Source organism: Oncorhynchus mykiss, chromosome 13 (assembly GCF_013265735.2).
Source record: "Oncorhynchus mykiss isolate Arlee chromosome 13, USDA_OmykA_1.1, whole genome shotgun sequence".
Taxonomy (NCBI): Eukaryota; Metazoa; Chordata; class Actinopteri; order Salmoniformes; family Salmonidae; genus Oncorhynchus; species Oncorhynchus mykiss.
In genome coordinates this window covers 52,266,174-52,292,254 of record NC_048577.1, presented here as the reverse complement: position 1 = coordinate 52,292,254, position 26,081 = coordinate 52,266,174, and the positions used below count along the sequence as shown (strand labels likewise).

Below are 26,081 nucleotides of genomic sequence, written 5' to 3'. Positions count from 1 at the left end.
CTTACTTCACACTGTCTAACATCTCTCTGTCCTCTCAGCACCATAGAGCCTTACTTCACACTGTCTAACATCTCTCTGTCCTCTCAGCACCATAGAGCCTTACTTCACACTGTCTAACATCTCTCTGTCCTCTCAGCACCATAGAGCCTTACTTCACACTGTCTAACATCTCTCTGTCCTCTCAGCACCATAGAGCCTTACTTCACACTGTCTGACATCTCTCTGTCCTCTCAGCACCATAGAGCCTTACTTCACACTATCTAACATCTCTCTGTCCTCTCAGCACCATAGAGCCTTACTTCACACTGTCTAACATCTATCTGTCCTCTCAGCACCATAGAGCCTTACTTCACACTGTCTAACATCAATCTGTCCTCTCAGCACCATAGAGCCTTACTTCACACTGTCTAACATCTCTCTGTCCTCTCAGCACCATAGAGCCTTACTTCACACTGTCTAACATCTATCTGTCTTCTCAGCACCATAGAGCCTTACTTCACACTGTCTAACATCTCTCTGTCCTCTCAGCACCATAGAGCCTTACTTCACACTGTCTAACATCTATCTGTCCTCTCAGCACCATAGAGCCTTACTTCACACTGTCTAACATCTCTCTGTCCTCTCAGCACCATAGAGCCTTACTTCACACTGTCTGACATCTCTCTGTCCTCTCAGCACCATAGAGCCTTACTTCACACTGTCTGACATATATCTGTCCTCTCAGCACCATAGAGCCTTACTTCACACTGTCTAACATCTCTCTGTCCTCTCAGCACCATAGAGCCTTACTTCACACTGTCTGACATCTTGGATTATGTCATACATTGTGTTTTTAAAGGGGCAATCTGCAGTTGGTACATCCCCATTGGAACCCAAAACAATATTATACAAAAACATGGTTTAAACTGCAGATTGTCCCTTTAAGTTGAACCCTGTAAAATCTTTGCACTGAGCCCTCTTCTATTACCCCCCCCCCCCCCTCTCTCCTTTAGGATGACACTGAGCCCTACTTCATAGGGATCTTCTGTTTTGAGTCAGGCATTAAGATCCTGGCTCTAGGATTTGCCTTCCATAAGAACTCCTACATAAGGAACGGATGGAATGCCATGGACTTCGTAGTAGTATGCACAGGGTGAGTGTTGAGAAACACACACACACACACACACACACACCCACCCACTCCCACACATATGCAAAGATAAACTCAAACATGAGTGCACACCAGTGTATACACAGTAGCCAGTAGACACAGTACGCCCGCACGCATGCACCCAAACACGCTACACACACATCCACTGAAACAAGAAGCTGCTGGGAACCACGTTGGAAACACAGACCTTCACACCGACAAACAGATCATGTGATCATGCTAGAAAGAGAGGGGAGTCATATGTGTGATATATGTATGTATGTATGTATGTATGTATGTGTGCATTCTAGTGCTCGTGTGTGTGCATGTGTCCATGTGTGCCTACGTGCCAATGTGTATGCGTGTATACATGCAAATGTTTTAAAAAGTATGAAAATCAATGCACTCACTACTGTAAGTCGCTCTGGATAAGAGCGTCTGATAAGTGACTAAAATGTAAAAACAAATGTGTGTGTGTGTGTGCCGTGTGTGTGTATAAGTGTGTGTGTGTGTGTGTGTGTGTGTCTGCTCTCCCACCTTAGTGAGTGTACTCAGACAGATACAGGATCACAGCAGAACTGCAGGGAGAGGCAGCCAGGGGAGAGAACAAATGTCACATCAACACTGAGAGAGAGGGCAGGGAGGATGAGAGATGGCAGGGAGGATGAGAGAGGGCAGGGAGGATTAGAGGGGAGGGGGAGAGAGAGGGCAGGGAGGATGAGAGAGGGAGGAGGAATGAGAGGGGAGGGGGAGAGAGAGGGCAGGGAGGATGAGAGAGGGCTTGGAGGATGAGAAAGGGCAGGGAGGATGAGAGAGGGCAGGGAGGATGAGAGTGGGCAGGGAGGATAAGAGAGGGCAGGGAGGATGAGAGAGGGAGGAGGGATGAGAGGGGAGGGGGAGAGAGAGGGCAGGGAGGATGAGAGAGGGCAGGGAGGATGAGAGAGGGCAGTGAGGATGAGAGAGGGCAGGGAGGATGAGAGTGGTTAGGGAGGATGAGATAGGGCAGGGAGGATGAGAGTGGCGGGGGAGAGTGGGCAGGGAGGATGAGAGAGGGCAGGGAGGATGAGAGAGGGCAGGGAGGATGAGAGAGGGAGGAGGGATTAGATGGAAGGGGGAGAGAGAGGGCAGGGAGGATGAGAGAGGGCAGGGAAGATGAGAGTGGGCAGGGAGGATGAGAGCGGGCAGGGAGGATGAGAGAGGGCAGGGAGGATGAGAGAGAGCAGGGAGGATGAGAGGGCAGGGAGGATGAGAGAGGGCATGGAGGATGAGAGAGGACAGGGAGGATGCGAGAGGGAGGAGGGATGAGAGGGGAGGGGGAGAGAAAGGGCAGGGAGGATGAGAGAGGGAGGAAGGATGAGAGTGGACAGGGAGAGAGTGGGCAGGGAGGATGAGAGAGGGCAGGGAGGATGAGGGCAGGGAGGATGAGAGAGGGCAGGGAGGATGAGAGAGGAGTGGGAGAGAGAGGACAGGGAGGATGAGAGAGGGCAGGGAGGATGAGAGAGGGCAGGGAGGATGAGAGGGCAGGGAGGATGAGAGAGGGCAGGGAGGATGAGAGAGGCCTTGGAGGATGAGAGAGGGAGGAGGGATGAGAGGGGAGGGGGAGAGAGGGCAGGGAGGATGAGAATGGGAGGAGGGATGAGAGGGGAGGGGGAGAGAGAGGGCAGGGAGGATGAGAATGGGAGGAAGGATGAGAGGGGAGGGGGAGAGAGAGGGCAGGGAGGATGAGAGAGGGAGGAGGGATGAGAGGGGAGGGGGAGAGAGAGGGCAGGGAGGATGAGAGTGGGAGGAGGGATGAGAGGGGAGGGGGAGAGAACAAATGTCACATCAACACTGAGAGAGAGGGCAGGGAGGATGAGAGTGGGAGGAGGGATGAGAGGGGAGGGAGAGAGAGGGCAGGGAGGATGAGAGTGGGAGGAGGGATGAAAGGGGAGGGGGAGAGAACAAATATCACATCAACACTGAGAGAGAGGGCAGGGAGGTAGTGAGAGTGGGAGGAGGGATGAGAGGGGATGGGGAGAGAACAAATGTCACATCAACGCTGAGAGAGAGGGCAGGGAGGATGAGAGTGGGAGGAGGGATGAGAGGAAGGGGGAGAGAGAGGGCAGGGAGGATGAGAGTGAGAGGAGGGATGAGAGGGGAGGGGCAAAGAGAGGGCAGGGAGGATGAGAGTGAGAGGAGGGATGAGAGGGGAGGGGGGAGCGAGGGCAGGGAGGATGAGAGTGAAAGGAGGGATGAGAGGGGAGGGGGAGAGAGAGGGCAGGGAGGATGAGAGTGAGAGGAGGGATGAGAGGGGAGGGGGAGAGAGAGGGCAGGGAGGATGAGAGTGGGAGGAGGGATGAGAGGGGAGGGGGAGAGAGAGGGCAGGGAGGATGAGAGTGGGAGGAGGGATGAGAGGGGAGGGGGAGAGAGAGGGCAGGGAGGATGAGAGTGAGAGGAGGGATGAGAGGGGAGGGGGAGAGAGAGGGCAGGGAGGATGAGAGTGGGAGGAGGGATGAGAGGGGAGGGGGAGAGAGAGGGCAGGGAGGATGAGAGTGGGAGGAGGGATGAGAGGGGAGGGGGAGAGAGAGAAAACAAGAGAGAGGTTAGGAGGGGGAGTGGGAGAGAGAAAGGGGGGAGAGGGGGAATTCATGAGGAAAAAGGAAATGGAGAAAACAATGTATGGAGAGAATGAAGAGAGGAGAGGACACAGGAGACATGCGCGCCTCTCTCCTCCATTCATTCCTATGACTTCTTCATCTTTCTCTCTCTCTCTCTCCCGACATGTCCTCCAGCTAATGTCTGAGTGCTCTGTGTGCCTGACAGTCTCTCATCCTCTTTTCCCCTGTTCCTCTCTCCCTCTTTTACTCCTCTTTACCTGTTTTGCTATGCCTCTGTCATTCTCTCCATCTCTCTATCCCTCTGCTCCTGTATCATTGTAATTCTCTATCTATTTTGTCTCTTTCTCTCCCTATTCATCTGTTCATTTATTTCCATCTCTCTCCCCTCTCTGCATCCATTATTGCGTCCCTGTCATTCCCAGTCTTTTTTCTAGCTTCCTTCCTCATTCCTTACTTCCCTGTGTACTCTTTCTTTACAGTAACATATAGACAGAGTTGTGTGTGACAGAGAGATATCTCATTTGAATATAGTATCAATACATAGGTTCAATAGGTTTTAGTGTGTAGGCATGTGTAGGTGTTCTGTGTATAGGTGTGTTTGTGTGTGTGTATTTGTTAATACTAAAGGGTCCTTGGCTGTGTTTCTCTCTGTCTCTCTCTCTCTCTCTCTCTCAGTGTGTGTTACAGTACTGTATAGTTAGTTAGTCATTGAGGAGCTAGTGAGTTGTACTCAAACTGACAGTCTGTCTCTATGAGTTAATAGGCCAGACTATGAAACCTGCTCTGTCCTAACATACTTAAGTCTGAGAGAGAGAGAGAGAGAGAGAGAGAGAGAGAGAGAGAGACAGAGAGAGAGAGAGAGAGAGAGAGAGAGAGAGAGAGAGAGAGAAAGGGGGGGAGAGAGAGAGAGAGAGAGAGAGAGAGAGAGAGAGAGGGGGGGGGGGGGGGGTTGTGGAAATGAGTTAGTCAGTAAGAGAAGAGGAGAGGGATAGGTTGGTTAGAGGTGGTTAGAGGCAGGTAGCCTAGTGGTTCACCCACTGTTCCTCGGCCATCATTGTAAATAAGAATTTGTCCTTAAGTGACTTGCCTGTGATCCTATGTGCGTCTCTCAGATCCCTCAGGCCTCGCTGGGAAAAAGAGAGAGAGAGACAGAGAGAGAGACCGAGAGAGACAGAGAGAGACAGAGAGAGAGAGAGAGAGAGAGAGAGACAGAGAGAGAGACAGACACAGAGAGAGAGACACACACAGAGAGAGAGAGAGACACACACAGAGAGAGACAGAGATACAGAGGAGAGAGAGACACAGAGAGAGAGAGACACAGAGAGAGAGACACACACAGAGAAAAAGAGAGAGAGAGAGACACACAGAGAGAGAGACAGAGATACAGAGGAGAGAGAGACACAGAGAGAGAGAGACACAGAGAGAGAGACACACACAGAGAAAGAGAGAGAGAGAGAGAGGGGAAAGGAGGGGTGTAACTGTAGAAGCAATATACTTATAAAGAGAGATGGAGGTTTGTACAATAGTTGAGGGAGGAGAGAGAAGGGAATACCAAAAGGGGAAGGCAGATACGTTGAACGTCTCATTCCAAAATCATGGGCATTAATATGGAGTTAGTCCCCCTTTGCTGCTATAACAGCCTCCACTCTTCTGGGAAGGCTGTCAACTAGATGCTGGAACATTGCTGCGGGGACATGCTTCCATTTAGCTACAAGAGCATTAGTGAGGTCAGGCACTGATGTTGGGTGATTAGGCCTGGATCGCAGTCGGCGTTCCAATTCATCCCAAAGGTGTTTGATGGGGTTGAGGTCAGGGCTCTGTGCAGGCCAGTCAAGTTCTTCCACACCGATCTCGAAAAACAATTTCTGTATGTACCTCGCTTTGTGCACAGGGGCATTGTCATGCTGACACAGGAAAGGGCCTTCCCCAAACTGTTGCCACAAAGTTGGAAGCACAGAATTGCCTAAAATGTCATTGTATGCTGTAGCGTTAAAAATTTCCCTTCACTGGATCCAAGGGGCCTAGCCAAACCATGAAAAACAGCCTCAGACCATTATTCGTCTTCCACCAAACTTTACACTTTGCACTATGCATTGGAGTAGGTAGTGTTCTCCTGGCATCCGCCAAACCCAGATTTGTCCGTCGGACTGCCAGATGGTGAAGCGTGATTCATCACTCCAGAGAATGCATTTTCAGTGCTCCAGAGTCCAATGGTTGCAAGCTTTACACCACTCCAGGCAACGCTTAGCATTTCACTTGATGATCTTAGGCTTGTGTGTGGCTGCTCGCCCATGGAAACCCATTTCATGAAGCTCCCAACTACAGTGCCTTGCAAAAGTATTCATCCCCCTTGGCGTTTTTCATATTTTGTTGCATTACAACCTGTAATTTAAATGTATTTTATTTGGATTACATGTAATGGACATACACAAAATAGTCAAATTAAAAAAATAACTTGTTTCAAAAAATGTAAAAGAATTATAAACTGAAAAGTGGTGCGTGCATCCAGTATGTATTCATCCCCTTTGCTATGAAACCCCTAAATAAGATCTGGTGCAACCAATCACCTTCAGAAGTCACATAATTAGTTAAATAAAGACCACATGTGTGCAATCTAAGTGTCACATGATCTGTCACATGATCTGTCACATGATCGGTCACATGATCTCAGTATATATACACCTGTTCTGAAAGGCCCCAGAGTCTGCAACACCGCTAGCAAGGGACACCACCAAGCAAGCGGCACAATGAAGACCAAGGAGCTCTCCAAACAGGTCAGGGACAAAGTTGTGGAGAAGTACAGATCAGGGTTGGGTTATAAAAAAGTTCAGAAACTTTGAACCCACAGATCACCATTAAATCCATTATTAAAAAATCAAAAGAATATGGCACCACAACAAACCTGCCAAGAGAGGGCCGTCCACCCAAACTTACAGACAAAGCAAGGAGGGCATTAATCGGAGAGGCAACAAAGAGACCAAAGATAACCCTGAAGGAGCTGCAAAGCTCCATAGCGGAGATTGGAGTATCTCTCCATAGGACCACTTTAAGCCGTACACTCCACAGAGCTGGGCTTTACAGAAGAGTGGCCAGAAAGAGCCATTGCTTAAAGAAAAAAATAAGAAAACACATTTGGTGTTCGCCAAAAGGCATGTGGGAGACTCCCCAAACATATGGAAGAAGGTACTCTGGTCAGATGAGACTAAAATTGTTTTTTTTTGCCATCAAGGAAAATGTCTGGCTCAAACCCAACACCTATCATTACCCCGAGAATAGTGAAGCATGGTGGTGGCAGCATCATGCTATGGGGATGTTTTTCATCGGCAGGGACTGGGAAACTGGTCAGAATTGAAGGAATGATGGATGGCACTAAATACAGGGAAATTCTTGAGGGAAACCTGTTTCAGTCTTCCAGAGATTTGAGACTGGGACCGAGGTTCACCTTCCAGCAGGACAATGAGTCTAAGCATACTGCTAAAGCAACAAGGGAGTGGTTTAAGGGGAAACATTTAAATGTCTTGGAATGGCCTAGTCAAAGCCCAGACCTCAATCCAGTTGAGAATCTGTGGTATGACTTAAATATTGCTGTACACCAGCGGAACCCATCCAACTTGAAGGATCTGGAGAAGTTTTGCCTTGAAGAAGGGGCAAAAACCCAGTGGCTAGATGTGCCAAGCTTATAGAGACATACCCCAAGAGACTTGCAGCTGTAATTGCTGCAAAAGGTGAATAGTTACGCACGCTCAAGTTTTACGTTTTTTTATTTGTTTCACAATAAAACATATTTTGCATCTTCAAAGTGGTAGGAATGTTGTGTAAATCAAATGATACAAACCCCCAAATCTATATTAATTCCAGGTTGTAAGGCAATAAAATAGGAAAAATGCCAAGGGGGGTGAAAACTTTTGCAAGCCACTGTAACAGTTCTTCTGCTGACGTTGTTTCTAGAGGCAGTTTGAAACTCGGTAGTGAGTGTTTGCAACCAAAGAAAGATTATTTTTATGCTCTACGCCTTTCAGCACTCGGCGGTCCCGTTCTGTGAGCTTGTGTGGCCTACCACTTCGTGGCTGAGCCATTGTTGCTCCTAGACGTTTCCACTTCACAATAACAGCACTTACAGTTGACCGGGGTAGCTCTAGCAGGTCAGAAATGTTATGAACTGACTTGTTGGAAAGGTGGCATCCTATGACGGTGCCACGTTGAAAGTCAATGAGTTCTTCAGCAAAGCCGTTCCACTGCCAATGTTTGTCTATGGAGATAGCATGGTTGTGTGCTCAATTTTATACACCTGTCAGCAACGGGTGGTGCTGAAATAGCCGAATCCACTACAGTTTTTCTCAATTGCTAAAACACAATTTCTGAAATCTTGCTCCATTTCCTGAAAACATTAAACACTACATCTCATATTCAAACACTATTTACATAACCTCTGACTCCTCTCACAAAATGAAACATTCGCCTCAAAACAGTTTTATCTGTGTTCAAAAATCAAGCACTGCTCTCAAATCATAAACAAAGTGATCAAAATGATATACACTCTCAAGCAGTCAGTAAACAATACACCAAAAAATAGAAACATGATTGGACAGCGGGCCATTGTTGAAGTCCCTGGTCAATGAGGTGGCAATGTTACAATCTGTGCTGCAATCAGCAACCATGGTGTTCTACATCACCATGTTACACTCGGGCCATATAACACCCAGCACCTTCTAAGATTTATTGCCAATCTAAGAGATATTTTATTTGAGCAGCAGGGTCAAGAGCTAAATGAGAATCCCATTCCCACCTATGTGATAGTGTTGGACAATGTCAGTTTCCACTCTTCCTCTTGCTCTCTCTCTACCTCTCTTCTCTCTCTCTCTCTCTCTCTCTCTCTTTGTGTCTCTTTCTCTCTATCTCAACCTTTTTCTCTGTCTCTCTGTGTCTATAAGTCTTTCTATCTCATTCTCTCTTTCTCTCTTTCTCTCTTTTTGTCTCTCTCTCTTTCATTAATTTTTTCTCACACGCATACACACACACACACACACACACACACACACACACACACACACACACGCACACACACACACACACACACACACACACACTTCGCACTTATACACAGATGTCACACACACATACACTGCTCCCAGCTGTGTTCTCTATGGTTAGCTCCTTTTGAATGGCGATTTTTCTTTTAGAAGTGTAGCTCTTTGAAGATGAAAAGCTACTGCCCTTTCTACCCACCTCTGCCCTGACACTTTGATACTACAATGACCAGGGGATGCATACATGCACACACAATACACATTTACACTTCAAACACATGCTCACTTTTCCTTCACACACCTATAAACCGTCTTCTTCTCAGCATATATACTGAGGCACATTGCCAAACAACACACTTAATACACATGCAGTATATGACTGTGAAGGAAGGAAGGAAGGAAGGAAGGAAGGAAGGAAGGAAGGAAGGAAGGAAGGAAGGAAGGAAGGAAGGAAGGAAGGAAGGAAGGAAGGAAGGATGGAGAGAATATGATAGGGTCATATATTTTCTCATCCCCATAAGAATTGTGAGTGTATCTGGTCCTAGATCTGTGGATAAGGCCATGTAACCGTGGTCTATGGTAGTGGCCATGTTTGAATACTTGTACTTGATTAGAATAGAACGTTTTATATGTGAAATTTCAGAACTGTAGTATGCTTTAAATGCCAGGATGTAATACTGATTTAGGCTTTTCATCTAGTAGAATTGGATGCACACTACTGAGGAAGAGACTGGGCTTTCCAGACCCAGTGTGATTGACAACAGGTGATAATCACATAAGATGCCTTGCTGTACAAACTGAACAAATCAACGTAATTGAGCATTAGATGACACATTCTAAGGATGGATGACCTAGTACGTTGATATTTGTTGCTCACTGCATTTGTTTTTACTAAACAATACGTTCTAAATAGTATGTAGCATGATATGTACACAACATGTAGGTTTTGTATGCAAGTTAGATTTTGGACACGGCCATTGAGTTCTATCCGTAGTAGGACAGTGAGGAGCTGTCCATTGTAGAACAGTGAGGAGCTGTCCATTGTAGAACAGTGAGGAGCTGTCCATTGTAGAACAGTGTGGAGAACAGTGAGGAGCTGTCCATTGTAGAACAGTGAGGAGCTGTCCATTGTAGAACAGTGAGGAGCTGTCCATTGTAGAACAGTGTGGAGAACAGTGAGGAGCTGTCCATTGTAGAACAGTGTGGAGAACAGAGAGGAGCTGTCCATTGTAGAACAGTGTGGAGAACAGTGAGGAGCTGTCCATTGTAGAACAGTGAGGAGCTGTCCATTGTAGAACAGTGTGGAGAACAGTGAGGAGCTGTCCATTGTAGAACAGTGTGGAGAACAGAGAGGAGCTGTCCATTGTAGAACAGTGTGGAGAACAGAGAGGAGCTGTTCATTGTAGAACAGTGTGGAGCTGTCCATTGTAGAACAGTGAGGCGCTGTCCATTGTAGAACAGTGTGGAGAACAGTGAGGAGCTGTCCATTGTAGAACAGTGTGGAGAACAGAGAGGAGCTGTCCATTGTAGAACAGTGTGGAGAACAGAGAGGAGCTGTTCATTGTAGAACAGTGTGGAGCTGTCCATTGTAGAACAGTGAGGAGCTGTCCATTGTAGAACAGTGTGGAGAACAGTGAGGAGCTGTCCATTGTAGAACAGTGTGGAGAACAGTGAGGAGCTGTCCATTGTAGAACAGTGTGGAGAACTGTGAGGAGCTGTCCATTGTAGAACAGTGAGCAACTGTCCATTGTAGAACAGTGTGGAGAACTGTGAGGAGCTGCCCATTGTAGAACAGTGTGGAGAACAGTGAGGAGCTGTCCATTGTAGAACAGTGTGGAGAACAGTGAGGAGCTGTCCATTGTAGAACAGTGTGGAGAACTGTGAGGAGCTGTCCATTGTAGAACAGTGTGGAGAACAGTGAGGAGCTGTCCATTGTTGAACAGTGTGGAGAACAGTGAGGAGCTGTCCATTGTAGAACAGTGTGGAGAACAGTGAGGAGCTGTCCATTGTAGAACAGTGTGGAGAACAGTGAGGAGCTGCCCATTGTAGAACAGTGAGGAGCTGTCCAGTGTAGAACAGTGTGGAGAACAGTGAGGAGCTGTCCATTGTAGAACAGTGTGGAGCTGTCCATTGTAGAACAGTGTGGAGAACAGAGAGGAGCTGTCCATTGTAGAACAGTGAGGAGAACTGTGAGGAGCTGTCCATTGTAGAACAGTGTGGAGAACAGAGAGGAGCTGTCCATTGTAGAACAGTGAGGAGAACAGAGAGGAGCTGTCCATTGTAGAAAAGTGTGGAGAACAGAGAGGAGCTGTCCATTGTAGAACAGTGTGGAGCTGTCCATTGTAGAACAGTGTGGAGAACAGTGAGGAGCTGTCCGTTGTAGAACAGTGTGGAGAACAGTGAGGAGCTGTCCATTGTAGAACAGTGTGGAGAACAGGGGGGAACTGTCCATTGTAGAACAGTGTGGTGAACAGTGAGGAGCTGTCCATTGTAGAACAGTGTGGAGAACAGTGAGGAGCTGTCCATTGTAGAACAGTGTGGAGAACAGGGGAGAACTGTCCATTGTAGAACAGTGTGGAGAACAGTGTGGAGCTGTCCATTGTAGAACAGTGTGGAGAACAGTGAGGAGCTGTCCATTGTAGAACAGTGTGGAGGACTGTGAGGAGCTGTCCATTGTAGAACAGTGTGGAGAACAGAGAGGAGCTGTCCATTGTAGAACAGTGAGGAGAACAGAGAGGAGCTGTCCATTGTAGAACAGTGTGGAGAACAGAGAGGAGCTGTCCATTGTAGAACAGTGTGGAGCTGTCCATTGTAGAACAGTGAGGAGCTGTCCATTGTAGAACAGTGTGGAGAACAGTGAGGAACTGTCCATTGTAGAACAGTGAGGAGCTGTCCATTGTAGAACAGTGTGGAGAACAGTGAGGAGCTGTCCATTGTAGAACAGTGAGGAGCTGTCCATTGTAGAACAGTGTGGAGAACAGTGAGGAACTGTCCATTGTAGAACAGTGAGGAGCTGTCCATTGTAGAACAGTGTGGAGAACAGTGAGGAGCTGTCCATTGTAGAACAGTGTGGAGCTGTCCATTGTAGAACAGTGAGGAGCTGTCCATTGTAGAACAATGTGTAGAACAGTGAGGAGCTGTCCATTGTAGAACAGTGTGGAGAACAGTGAGGAACTGTCCATTGTAGAACAGTGAGGAGCTGTCCATTGTAGAACAGTGTGGAGAACAGTGAGGAACTGTCCATTGTAGAACAGTGAGGAGCTGTCCATTGTAGAACAGTGTGGAGAACAGTGAGGAGCTGTCCATTGTAGAACAGTGAGGAGCTGTCCATTGTAGAACAGTGTGGAGAACTGTGAGGAGCTGCCTATTGTAGAACAGTGTGGATAACTGTGAGGAGCTGTCCATTGTAGAACAGTGTGGAGCTGTCCATTGTAGAACAGTGAGGAGCTGTCCATTGTAGAACAGTGTGGAGAACAGTGAGGAGCTGTCCATTGTAGAACAGTGAGGAGCTGTCCATTGTAGAACAGTGTGTAGAACAGTGAGGAGCTGTCCATTGTAGAACAGTGAGGAGCTGTCCATTGTAGAACAGTGTGTAGAACAGTGAGGAGCTGTCCATTGTAGAACAGTGAGGAGCTGTCCATTGTAGAACAGTGTGTAGAACAGTGAGGAGCTGTCCATTGAAGAACAGTGTGGAGAACAGTGAGGAGCTGTCCATTGTAGAACTGTGTGGAGAACTGTGAGGAGCTGCCCATTGTAGAACAGCGTGGAGAACTGTGAGGAGCTGCCCATTGTAGAACAGTGTGGAGAACTGTGAGGAGCTGCCCACTGTAGAACAGTGTGGAGAACTGTGAGGAGCTGCCCATTGTAGAACAGTGTGGAGAACTGTGAGGAGCTGTCCATTGTAGAACAGTGTGGAGAACTGTGAGGGGCTGCCCACGGTAGAACAGTGTGGAGAACTGTGAGGAGATGTCCATTGTAGAACAGTGTGGAGAACAGAGAGGAGCTGCCCACGGTAGAACAGTGCGGAAAACATTGAAGAGCTCTTTTGGTTAAAAAAGGGTAATTGTCTCAGGTAAAGTCTTGCCTGGGTTGAACCTCTCTCTAAATTATATTTTAATGGCTCAAGCCTTGGTTCCAGAATGTCAAACTCAAGATTAGCTGGCCACTCTTTCCTCATACTGTGTGTGCGAAATTGTGCCTCTACAAGCCAGATTCATTTACATTTACTTCTCAGACAGACTTGCTTAAAGCCTTGACGTTATGCTAACCTCTGACCTGTTGCGTGTATCTGTCAGATGATGTGACATACAGTATAAGAAAGATCAGAATTTTATTTTATTTGAGCCTATCATATTCCCTGGAGTGGTTGAACAATGAGTTTTAATGACTCCAACCTAGTGTATGTAAACTTCCGACTTCAACTGTATGTATGTGTGTGTGTGTGTGTGTGTTTTCATGCGTGTGTGTTCATCAGGGTAGAAACTGAGGATTTTCATAGGTAGCTAGTTTGTGTGACCTAAATACTAGTGTGCATTCGTGCATATAAATGTATTTGCACTCAAATGGTTCCAAGCTGAAAGTGTATGTACGCGCAGCTTATAAATGTGTACGTGTGTGTGCATGCTTGTGGTGGTGTGTGTGCTTTGGGTGTATGTGCTAGCTTGTATGTGTATTAATTACATGCATGTGTGTGTTTCACTCTACAACTGAGGATATTAGAAGAAAAGAAAAAACATATCAATCAAGCTCCCCTTGGCCCGGTTACCACGGTGATGCAAAGATTCTAGCAAGGAGCCAAGGTCCCTGTTGCCATGGAAACAGTTATGAATGAGAAGGGCCCCAGTAACCGTGGAAACAGTGTGAATGAGCCTTGTTGCTTTGATGATAAATGCTGTAAAGGTGGACAGACCTGGTGGGGTTGAGGAGCTGTTGGTGCAAGACTGCCATCTTCATCTTGTTCATCATCATCATCATCATTGTCTTCTTCTTGCACACACATGCACACCCACACATATACACTCTTGACAGTTTCCTGTGAGGCAGATTGGCAAGTAACTCCCAGTAGATGTCTCTCCTGTCAGCACTGTTAATACTATCCCCTATATACACACGCGCAGACACACGCACAGACACACACACACACACCTTTTCTCCCTCCACACACACACCTGCTTTGTCAGTGTGAATCCCTCACTTTAACCCCAATATCCCACCTTCAGCGCAGGACCTTCCAGGCTGTCAAACCAGCACCTCGTCCTTCCTTCCCTGTCTCCTTCCCTCATTCTCACTTCCCTTTACCTCCTCTTCTGGTAGGACGGTCTCTGTATCCCTGGCTGTCATCAGGGCTAGCGATTTATAACTCCCATAGCATCCCTCTACGTATCTAGCACAGGAAGATAGCTTAATTGCCCTTGAGGGGATAAATATAGTTATATAGAATTGAAATCCCATAGCAAGTACTTGCCTTGTAGCACAGATAGTAACTCCCATAGTATTTACCTGTGTTCCTAGCACAGATAGCTAACTCCCATAGGATGTACCTGTGTTCCTAGCACAGATAACTAACTTCCATAGTATTTACCTGTATTCCTAGCACAGATAGCTAACTTCCATAGTATTTACCTGTGTTTCTAGCACAGATAGTAACTCCCATAGTATTTACCTGTGTTTCTAGCACAGATAGGTAACTCCCATAGGATTTACCTGTGTTCCTAGCACAGATAACTAACTTCCATAGTATTTACCTGTATTCCTAGCACAGATAGCTAACTTTAGAATATATTTTATATTATTTAACCTTAATTCACCTAGGCAAGTCAGTTAAGAACAAATTCGTATTTACAATGACGGCCTACCCCGGCCAAACCCTAACACGGACGACGCTGGGCCAATTGTGCACCGCCCTATGGGATTCCCAATCACGGCCGGTTGTGATACAGCCTGGAATCAAACCAGGGTCTGTAGTGATGCCTCTAGCACTGAGATGCAGTGCCTTAGACCGTTGCGCCACTCGGGAGCAGATAGCTAACTCCCATAGGATTTACCTGCGTTCCTAGCGCAGATAGCTAACTCCAATAGGATTTACCTGCGTTCCTAGCGCAGATAGCTAACTCCAATAGTATTTACCTGCGTTCCTATCGCAGATAGCTAACTCCAATAGGATTTACCTGCGTTCCCAGCGCAGATAACTAACTCCAATAGGATTTACCTGCGTTCCCAGCGCAGATAGCTAACTCCCATAGGATTTACCTGCGTTCCCAGCGCAGATAGCTAACTCCAGAACATAGTCAGTCACACCAGCCTCTCTGGTGAAGCTATTAAGCTAAAAGTGTGTGTTAGTCGTTAAGCACAGAGATTCCTAAACTGGGCCATGTGGACTCACTGTTGTTCCTCAACCAGATACCCCACCAGGCCTCGGTGGGAAGGCTTTCAACGATGTGTCATTCAGATTGTATTACACTGACACATCATCATTCCCTAGTGTTTAGGTGTGCTGTCAGACTAACGGTGGGCCCCTGAGACTCTCCTGTGTTGTAGTGGTCCATGTGGAGGGGAGAGACACCTAATGAGTAGTGATGTGCAGTTTGCGAATTATTCATTATTTTTGAATGACCCTTTTTAGAGTCATGTTTCATTTTTCTGAGTGACTTGTTTGTTTTAGTTGTTTGTTTGACCTGTTGGCTGCAATGCAATGAGTCCTACAGCAGGATTGATGCACCCCGCCCAGGAGCTCCAGAGACAAACAGCTGATCATGCTGCAGGCATTGTTTCAAACTGATAATATATTACATGGTGCAAGAATTAATGCAATTAATTGATTATTGAATGTTATGATGGACCCAGCTTCGTAGAACCAAAACTACAAAGCTGCTCAAAACAAACTTGAACTCGAGAATGAATCATTTGGGGAACTGCAGTTCGCAAACGACATTGTGCATATCACGGCAGTCAAGCAATGCATTCCACCAAGAGTCGAATGCACTGGTGCAACAGGATCAGCCAGTTAAACTGTGCCATGCAGCTCTTAGCAGAAGGACTATTGGAAAACGTTGATGATTCCCAGTCAGTCAGAGAGATAACTGGAAGTCAGACAACGTGAGAGAACATCCTCTCCTTCGCGCACAAACACTCCTCCTCACCAACACACACACTCCTTCACAGAAACACACACACACACACACACACACATCTTTCTGTTTTGTGTGTGGGTGTGTGGGTGTGTGTGTACATGTTTGTGTGTGTGCATGTGTCTGTGTCTGTGCATGCGTGCATAAATGTTTGTGTGTGTGTGTGTATAGTGAGGTACAGATAGAGTCCTGATGAGTTGGCAGTGGCCATGGCTCTCAGACAGAGTTTATAAATAGGAGGAATAAAGATGGGTAACAAATGAGCCAGTCAACCACTCTCAATCATACAGCCTGTGCTATCTCTCTCTCTCTCTCACACTCTCTCTATCTCTCTATCTCTCTCGCTCTCTCTCTCTCTCCGTCTCTCCGTCTCTCTCTCTCTCTCTCTCTCTCTCTCTCCGTCTCTCTCTCTCTCTCCCTCTCTCTCTCTCTCTATCTCTCCCTCTCTCCTTCTCTCCCTCTCTCTCTCTCTTTCTCTATCTCTTTCTCTCTCTCATTCTCTCTCTCTCTCTCTCTTTCTCTCTCTCTCCCTCTCTCTCTCTCTCTCTTTCTCTCTTTCTTTCTTTCTCTCTCTCTCTCTATCTCTTTCTCTCTCTCTCTCTCTCTCTCTCTCTCTCTCTCTCTCTCCCTCTCTCTCTCTCTCCCTCTCGCTCTCTCCCTCTCTCTCTTCTCTCTCTCTCCCTCTCTCTCTCGCCCTCTCTCTCTCTCTCTCTCTCTCTCTCTCTATCTAAAATAAATAAATATAAATAAATAAATCTGTCTTGCTCTCTTTCTCAATTCAATTCAATTCAAGGGGCTATATTGGCATGGGAAACATATGTTTACAATGCCAGAGCAAGTGAATTAGATAATAAATAAACAAAAGTTCCAGAAGAATAAATACATTTCAAATGTCATATTACATATACAGTGGGGAGAACAAGTATTTGATACACTGCCGATTTTGTAGGTTTTCCTACTTACAAAGCATGTAGAGGTTTGTAACTTTTATCATAGGTACACTTCAACTGTGAGAGACGGAATCTAAAATATACATCAGAAAAGCAGAACTTATGTATTTATATATCTATATACAGTGCCTTGCGAAAGTATTCGGCCCCCTTGAACTTTGCGACCTTTTGCCACATTTCAGGCTTCAAACATAAAGATATAAAACTGTATTTTTTTGTGAAGAATCAACAACAAGTGGGACACAATCATGAAGTGGAACGACATTTATTGGATATTTCAAACTTTTTTAACAAATCAAAAACTGAAAAATTGGGCGTGCAAAATTATTCAGCCCCCTTAAGTTAATACTTTGAAGCGCCACCTTTTGCTGCGATTACAGCGGTAAGTCGCTTGGGGTATGTCGCTATCAGTTTTGCACATAGAGAGACTGACATTTTTTCCCATTCCTCCTTGCAAAACAGCTCGAGCTCAGTGAGGTTGGATGGAGAGCATTTGTGAACAGCAGTTTTCAGTTCTTTCCACAGATTCTCGATTGGATTCAGGTCTGGACTTTGACTTGGCCATTCTAACACCTGGATATGTTTATTTTTGAACCATTCCATTGTAGATTTTGCTTTATGTTTTGGATCATTGTCTTGTTGGAAGACAAATCTCCGTCCCAGTCTCAGGTCTTTTGCAGACTCCATCAGGTTTTCTTCCAGAATGGTCCTGTATTTGGCTCCATCCATCTTCCCATCAATTTTAACCATCTTCCCTGTCCCTGCTGAAGAAAAGCAGGCCCAAACCATGATGCTGCCACCACCATGTTTGACAGTGGGGATGGTGTGTTCAGCTGTGTTGCTTTTACGCCAAACATAACGTTTTGCATTGTTGCCAAAAAGTTCAATTTTGGTTTCATCTGACCAGAGCACCTTCTTCCACATGTTTGGTGTGTCTCCCAGGTGGCTTGTGGCAAACTTTAAACAACACTTTTTATGGATATCTTTAAGAAATGGCTTTCTTCTTGCCACTCTTCCATAAAGGCCAGATTTGTGCAATATACGACTGATTGTTGTCCTATGGACAGAGTCTCCCACCTCAGCTGTAGATCTCTGCAGTTCATCCAGAGTGATCATGGGCCTCTTGGCTGCATATCTGATCAGTCTTCTCCTTGTATGAGCTGAAAGTTTAGAGGGACGGCCAGGTCTTGGTAGATTTGCAGTGGTCTGATACTTCCATTTCAATATTATCGCTTGCACAGTGCTCCTTGGGATGTTTAAAGCTTGGGAAATCTTTTTGTATCCAAATCCGGCTTTAAACTTCTTCACAACAGTATCTCGGACCTGCCTGGTGTGTTCCTTGTTCTTCATGATGCTCTCTGCGCTTTTAACGGACCTCTGAGACTATCACAGTGCAGGTGCATTTATACGGAGACTTGATTACACACAGGTGGATTGTATTTATCATCATTAGTCATTTATGTCAACATTGGATCATTCAGAGATCCTCACTGAACTTCTGGAGAGAGTTTGCTGCACTGAAAGTAAAGGGGCTGAATAATTTTGCACGCCCAATTTTTCAGTTTTTGATTTGTTAAAAAAGTTTGAAATATCCAATAAATGTCATTCCACTTCATGATTGTGTCCCACTTGTTGTTGATTCTTCACAAAAAAATACAGTTTTATATTTTTATGTTTGAAGCCTGAAATGTGGCAAAAGGTCGCAAAGTTCAAGGGGGCCAAATACTTTCGCAAGGCACTGTATCTATATTTGGTATAGAAACCTTTGTTTGCAATTACAGAGATCATACGTTTCCTGTAGTTCTTGACCAGGTTTGCACACAATGCAGCAGGAATTTTGGCCTACTCCTCCAGACAGACCTTCTCCAGATCCTTCAGGTTTTGGGGCTGTCACTGGGCAATACGGACTTTCAGCTCCCTCCAAAGTTTTTCTATTGGGTTCAGGTCTGGAGACAGGCTAGGCCACTCCAGGACCTTGAGATGCTTCTTACGGAGCCACTCCTTAGTTGCCCTGGCTGTGTGTTTCCAGTCGTTGTCATGCTGGAAGACCCAGCCACGACCCATCTTCAATGCTCTTACTGAGGGAAGGAGGTTGTTGGCCCGGATCTCGCGATACATGGCCCCATCCATTCTCCCCTCAATACGGTGCAGTTGTCCTGTCCCCTTTGCAGAAAAGCATCCACAAAGAATGATGTTTCCACCTCCATGCTTCACTGTTGGGATGGTGTTCTTGGGGTTGTATTCATCCTTTTTCCTCCAAACACGGTGAGTGGAGTTTAGACCAAAAAGCTCTATTTTTGTCTCATCAGACCACATGACCTTCTCCCATTACTCCTCTGGATCATCCAGATGGTCATTGGCAAACTTCAGACGGGCCTGGACTTGCGCTGGCTTGAGCAGGGGGACCTTGCGTGCGCTGCAGGATTTTAATCCATGACGGTGTGTTACTAATGATTTTCTTTGACACTGTGGTCCCAGCTCTCTCCAGGTCATTGACCAGGTCCTGCCGTGTAGTTCTGGGCTGATCCCTCACCTTCCTCATGATCATTGATGCCCCACGAGGTGAGATCTTGCATGGAGCCCCAGACCGAGGGTGATTGACCGTCATCTTGAACTCCTTCCATTTTCTAATAATTGCGCCAACAGTTGTTGCCTTCTCACCAAGCTGCTTGCCTATTGTCCTGTAGCCCATCCCAGCCTTGTGCAGGTCTACAATTTTATCCCTGATGTCTTTACACAGCTGTCTGGTCTTGGCCATTGTGGAGAGTTTGGAGTCTGTTTGATTGACTCTGTGGACAGGTGTCTTTTATACAGGTAACGAGTTCAAAAAGGTGCAGTTAATACAGGTAATGTGGAGAACAGGAGGGCTTCTTAAAGAAAAACGAACAGGTCTGTGAGAGCCGGAATTCTTACTGGTTGGTAGGTGATCAACTACTTATTGCATGCAATAAAATGCATTTTTCTGGATTTTTGTTTTAGATTCCGTCTCTCACAGTTCAAGTGTACCTATGATAAAATTACAGACCTCTACATGCTTTGTAAGTAGGAAAACCCACAAAATCAGCAGTGTATCAAATACTTGTTCTCCCCACTGTATATACAGTGTTAAAAATGAGGTGCAAATAGTTAAAATACTAAAAGGAAAATAAATAAACATAAGTACATGTTGTATTTACAATGGTGTTTGTTCATCACTGGTTGCCCTTTTCTTGTGGCAACAGGTCACAAATCTTGCTTCTGTGATTGCACACGGTGACATTTCACCCAATAGATATGGGGGTTTCTTAAAATTTGATTTGTTTTCAAGTTCTTTATGGGGCTGTTTAATCTGAGGGAAATATGTGCCTCTATTATGCTCATACATTTGATAGGAGGATGGGAAGTGCAGCTCAGTTTCCACCTCATTTTGTGGGCAGTGTGCACATAGGCTGTCTTCTCTTGAGTGCCAGGTCAGTCTTCAGCTGCATTTCTCAATAGCAAGGCTATGCTTACTGAGTCTGTACATAGATTACCTTAATTTTGGGTCAGTGTGTGCTCTCTGTTTAGGGCCAAATAGCATTCTAGTTTGCTCTGTTTTTCTGTAAATTCTTTCCATTGTGTCAAGTAATTATCTTTTTGTTTTCTCATAATTTGGTTGTTCTTTCTCTCTCTCTCTCTCTCTCTCTCTCTCTCTCTCTCTCTCTCTGTCTATCGAATTCCTTGTTCCATCTCTTGAATGACTCGTGGCTCATTCATGCATTCATATTATTGACTTACTCATTCACTCGCTGAAAGTCTTCTTCTTATCCAAGTGATTAGTGTAAATGATTAACAGATGATGTCACTAAAACCCCCAGCAACTGACACACATTGATTGGCTGATTCTATAAATGTTCCTAAAAAATATTCAAATACTATAATTATTCCTTCTCTTTATTTTCCCTCTTCCCTCTGTCTCCCTCTCTCCCTCTCTCCACCTCCTCTCTCTCTCTGCTCCATCTCTCTCTGTAGGATTCTGTCTACAGTGGGATCGGACTTCGATTTGCGGACTCTGAGAGCGGTCCGTGTGCTGAGACCCCTCAAACTGGTGTCTGGGATACCCAGTAAGTCTTGGGACATATGGGGGTGTGGGGGTGTGGGACGGAGAGACCGACTAGCTACACCCCTAATAGTCTTATTTCATCTGATACCATAAGAGGAGGGGGAGGAAAGTTCTGATTAAGATACATCATTTTTATAGGGATTGTGGGATGTAGGTCAGAGTTTTTTTTTACTTTGTCTGTTGTTTCTGTTCTTAAACAATGTGCTCTGTCTCCCCCAGGCCTCCAGGTGGTCCTCAAGTCCATCATGAAGGCTATGATTCCACTGCTGCAGATCGGCTTGTTGCTATTCTTCGCCATCCTCATGTTCGCTATCATCGGCCTGGAGTTCTACATGGGCAAATTCCATACTACCTGCTTCGACATTCACACAGGTAAATCGGTCAGTCGATGGATTGGTCAGTCAGTCGGTCGGTCAGCCAGAAGGTCGGTGAGTCGGTTGGTTGGATGGTCAGCATGCCAGTCAGTCTGCTAGTCAGTCTGCCAGTCAGAGAGTCAATCAGTTAGTTAGTCAGTATGACAGTCAGCCAAAATGTCAGTCAGTCAGTCTGCCAGTCAGTCACCCAGTCAGTATGTGCCAGTCAGCATACCAGTCAGGCAGTATGCCAGTCATTCTACCAGTTAGTCAGTCAGCCAGTCAGTCGCCAGTCAGTCAATCAGTATGCCAGTTAAATCAGTGACAAAAAGACTGTCAATTCAAAATTAATCAAAGAAGATCTAGCTCTTAAATAACATGTTGATCCCCAAACTGTCTGTACCCCTGTAGATGAGATTCGTGAGGAAGTTCCGTGTGGGACCGAAGCCCCGTCGAGACTATGTCCAAACGGGACCACGTGTCGAAAGTATTGGCTGGGGCCTAACTACGGCATCACCCAGTTTGACAACATCCTGTTTGCCGTGCTCACTGTCTTCCAATGTATTACCATGGAGGGATGGACTGACCTGCTCTACTATGTGAGTTACGGTACTTCACATCACAGTGGTTCTGTATTAGAGGTATTATGGTATTAAATGTATGGTTAAAGAGCTGGACTATTATGTGAGTTACTGTAGAGTTGGGTTAGGGTTTAAGATCGGGTTTGGTTTTGGGTTTAAAATCAGGAGTTTGGGTTTGGTTTTAGGTTTAGGTTTGGCTTGAGATAAGGTTCGGTTTTGTGTTTGTGTTTGGGATTGGATTCAGGATTGGTTTGGGGTTTGAGATCGGGTTCAAATCAAATCAAATTAAATGTATTTATATAGCCCTTCGTACATCAGCGGATATCTCAAAGTGCTGTACAGAAACCCAGCCTAAAACCCCAAACAGCAAGCAATGCAGGTGTAGAAGCACGGTGGCTAGGAAAAACTCCCTAAAAAGGCCAAAACCTAGGAAGAAACCTAGAGAGGAACCAGGCTATGTGGGGTGGCCAGTCCTCTTCTGGCTGTGCCGGGTGGAGATTATAACAGAACATGGCCAAGATGTTCAAATGTTCATAAATGACCAGCATGGTCAAATAATAATAATCACAGGCAGAACAGTTGAAACTGGAGGTGGACTGGGGACAGCAAGGAGTCATCATGTCAGGTAGTCCTGAGGCATGGTCCTAGGGCTCAGGTCCTCCGAGAGAGAGAAAGAAAGAGAGAAAGAGAGAATTAGAGAGAGCATACTTAAATTCACACAGGACACAGGATAGGACAGGATAAGTACTCCAGATATAACAAACTGACCCTAGCCCCCCGACACATAAACTACTGCAGCATAAATACTGGAGGCTGAGACAGGAGGGGTCAGGAGACACTGTGGCCCCATCTGATGACACCCCCGGACAGGGCCAAACAGGAAGGATATAACCCCACCCACTTTGCCAAAGCACAGCCCCCACACCACTAGAGGGATATCTTCAACCACCAATTTACCATCCTGAGACAAGGCCGCGTATAGCCCACAAAGATCTCTGCCTTGGCACAACCCAAGGGGGGTCGCCAACCCAGACAGGAAGATCACATCAGTGACTCAACTCACTCAAGTGACGCACCCCTCCTAGGGACGGTATGAAAGAGCCCTAGTAAGCCAGTGACTCAGCCCCTGTAATAGGGTTGGAGGCAGAGAATCCCAGTGGAAAGAGGGGAACCGGCCAGGCAGAAACAGCAAGGGCGGTTCGTTGCTCCAGAGCCTTTCCGTTCACCTTCACACTCCTGGGCCAGACTACACTCAATCATATGACCCACTGAAGAGATGAGTCTTCAGGTAAAGACTTAAAGGTTGAGACCGAGTTTGCGTCTCTCACATGGGTAGGCAGACCATTCCGTAAAAATGGAGCTCTATAGGAGAAAGCCCTGCCTCCAGCTGTTTGCTTAGAAATTCTAGGGACAATTAGGAATCTAGAATTGAGGCAGAATAAGCTGATCCTAAATCTGTGGGGCAACTACAACCTGGATAATAGATTTCTATCGTATTTACTAGTAAATTACATTGTAAATACCCACCAATTCATATAATACATGTTTCACTGCTATACAAATATGCCCATAGCATTTACTCACTTACTGTATTGTGTGCCCATACCTAAGACACAGTGAATAGTGCCCTGCTGCCATTGGCAATGGTTGCTATGGTGATGGAGAGGTGGATGAGGGTAGTGGGGGAATGTGAGTGTAGTCCCATCCACAGCAGTCTTAATGGGCCCATATTCAATATTCCCCCTTCCCTCTCTTCCCCCTCTTCTCTTTCCCACACATCTCTCTTTCCTCGCTCTCTCTGCTTCCTTAATCTGTCTCTCCATCTCCATTCCTCTTCGCATCTTCCTACTCCCCCCACCTCACCACACCCAATTACTCACTCTCTCTCTCCCCCCGTCAGCCTCCCCCTTTCTCCCTTCCTCTTCACCCCCTCCCCTTTCCCCCACCGCTTCCCTTCTTCTCTCTCCTCCATCAGTCTCACTCGGTGGTGGTGCTGCTCTATATTTAACAGGGCTGTGCAGTCAAAGTTATTCTTGCAGCTGCGGAGGAAGAAAGTGCTGAAAGTTTTATGGATACAAAAGCAGCAGGACATTCAGTACAGCACACAGCAACAGCAATCACGCCCACAGACAGGAGGGAGGGAGGGAGGGAGGGAGGGAGGGAGGGAGGGAGGGAGGGAGGGAGGGAGGGAGGGAGGGAGGGAGGGCATTACATTCTGTGATGGACTCTGTTTAGGGGGAAAAACAGCAAGATGGGGAGGGATGAGAGAGGGAGAGAAAGGGTGAGGGAAAAAGAGAGAGGAAGAGTGTTACATTCTGTGCAGCTGAACTGTTTAAATGGCAGATACTCTGGACAGTATACTGTATAAAACGATGTCCTAATCATCCCCGTATTGTGGTGACCCCGTCCCAGTTCATGAAAAGGTCAAAAAATTGTCTGCTATTTTTTGGCTTTATAAAATCTACATCTCAGTGTAACCTCTCTAGTCAAACAAGGGAAAGATGAATTACTAGATCAAAAGATGTGTGTGTGCGTGTGTGTGTGTGTGTGTGTGTGTGTGTGTGTGTGTGTGTGTGTGTGTGTGTGTGTGTGTGTGTGTGTGTGTGTGTGTGTGTGTGTGTGTTTGCAGAGCAATGATGCCTCAGGGAGCGCGTGGAACTGGATGTACTTCATTCCCCTCATCATCATCGGCTCTTTCTTCATGTTGAACCTGGTCCTGGGTGTACTGTCTGGGTAAGTGTGTGCGTGTGTGTGCACGCATGTGTGTGTGTGGGAGAGTGTGCGTGTGGGCGCACGTGCATGTGTGTGTGGGCATGTGTGTGTGTGTTTCGTGTGCGTGTATACAATATGTCTGTGTATATGTCATTGTATACATCTATATGTGTGTTTCATTTGATATGTGTGTGTTGATATGTGTGTGTGTCTACCACAGGGAGTTTGCCAAAGAGAGAGAGCGAGTGGAGAACAGGAGTGAGTTTCTAAAGCTGAGGAGACAGCAGCAGATAGAGAGAGAGCTCAATGGATACCTGGAATGGATTTGTAAAGCAGGTACATTATCATCATATAGAACTACACACAAAACATACATGGAACCCTATGTTACATATTTATGTTATATATGTTACATATTTATGTTATGTACGTTATATATTTATGTTATATATGTTACATATTTATGTTATGTACGTTATATGTTTATGTTATTTAAGTTATATATGTAACATATTGATATAATATATCTTATATATCTTATATATGTAACATATTTATTTTATATATTTATTTTATATATTTATGTTATATATGTTATAGATTTATGTTATATATGTTACATATTGATATAATATATCTTATATATCTTATATATGTTCTATATTTATTTTATATATTTATTTTATATATTTATGTTATATATGTTATAGATTTATGTTATATATGTTACATAATCATGTTATATATATGTTATATATTTATGTTATATATTTTTGTTATGTACGTTACATATTTATGTTTTTTATGTTATATAGTTATGTTATATATGATATGTATTTATGTAATGTTATATATGTTATATATTTATGTTATATATGTATGTAATTCATGTTATATTTATGGTATATATGTTACATATTTATGTTATTTATGTTATATATTTATGTTATATATGATATGTATTTATGTAATGTTATATATGTTATATATTTATGTTATATATGTTATATATGTAAGTTAAATATGTTATATATTTATGTTATATATGTAATATATTTATGTTATATATTTATGTTATATATGTTATATATTTATGTTATATACATTATGCATTTATGTTAAATATGTTATATATTTATGTTATATATGTTATACTTTCATGTTATATATGTTACATATTGCCATATACATTCCCATGTTATTGTTTACTTCACTTTTCCTTCCTATAGAAGAAGTGATCTTAGCAGACGATGAAGACCCTGATGCCTTTGACGGTATTTTCCCAAGTGTGTGTGTGTGTGTGTGTGTAGTGACTTAGATATGATGTTAGAATGTATATAGAGACGGACAATGAGAAAATATAACATTATGTAAATGTAGCATTATTGTTAGTGTAAATGTATCATCTTTACTAGTACACATGTAGCATATTTTCTAGTGTAAATGTAGCATTTTTAATAGTGTAAATGTCACATCTTTCCTAGTGTAAATGTAGCATTTTTGCTAGAGTAAATGTAGAATATT

At 45.0% G+C, this 26,081-nt stretch overlaps 1 protein-coding gene across 1 annotated transcript in view; it reads left to right on the top strand.

The window, feature by feature from the left end:
• Window positions 1-26,081, top strand: part of LOC110485216 (calcium channel, voltage-dependent, P/Q type, alpha 1A subunit, a) — a 175,937-nt gene that overhangs the window by 39,322 nt on the left and 110,534 nt on the right. Inside the window, exons 3-9 of the mRNA XM_036939765.1 lie at window positions 993-1,132; window positions 20,821-20,912; window positions 21,131-21,283; window positions 21,676-21,863; window positions 24,475-24,578; window positions 24,778-24,893; window positions 25,787-25,843. Coding sequence (XP_036795660.1) covers window positions 993-1,132; window positions 20,821-20,912; window positions 21,131-21,283; window positions 21,676-21,863; window positions 24,475-24,578; window positions 24,778-24,893; window positions 25,787-25,843 — 850 coding nt within the window. The remainder of the gene's footprint in view (window positions 1-992; window positions 1,133-20,820; window positions 20,913-21,130; window positions 21,284-21,675; window positions 21,864-24,474; window positions 24,579-24,777; window positions 24,894-25,786; window positions 25,844-26,081) is intronic.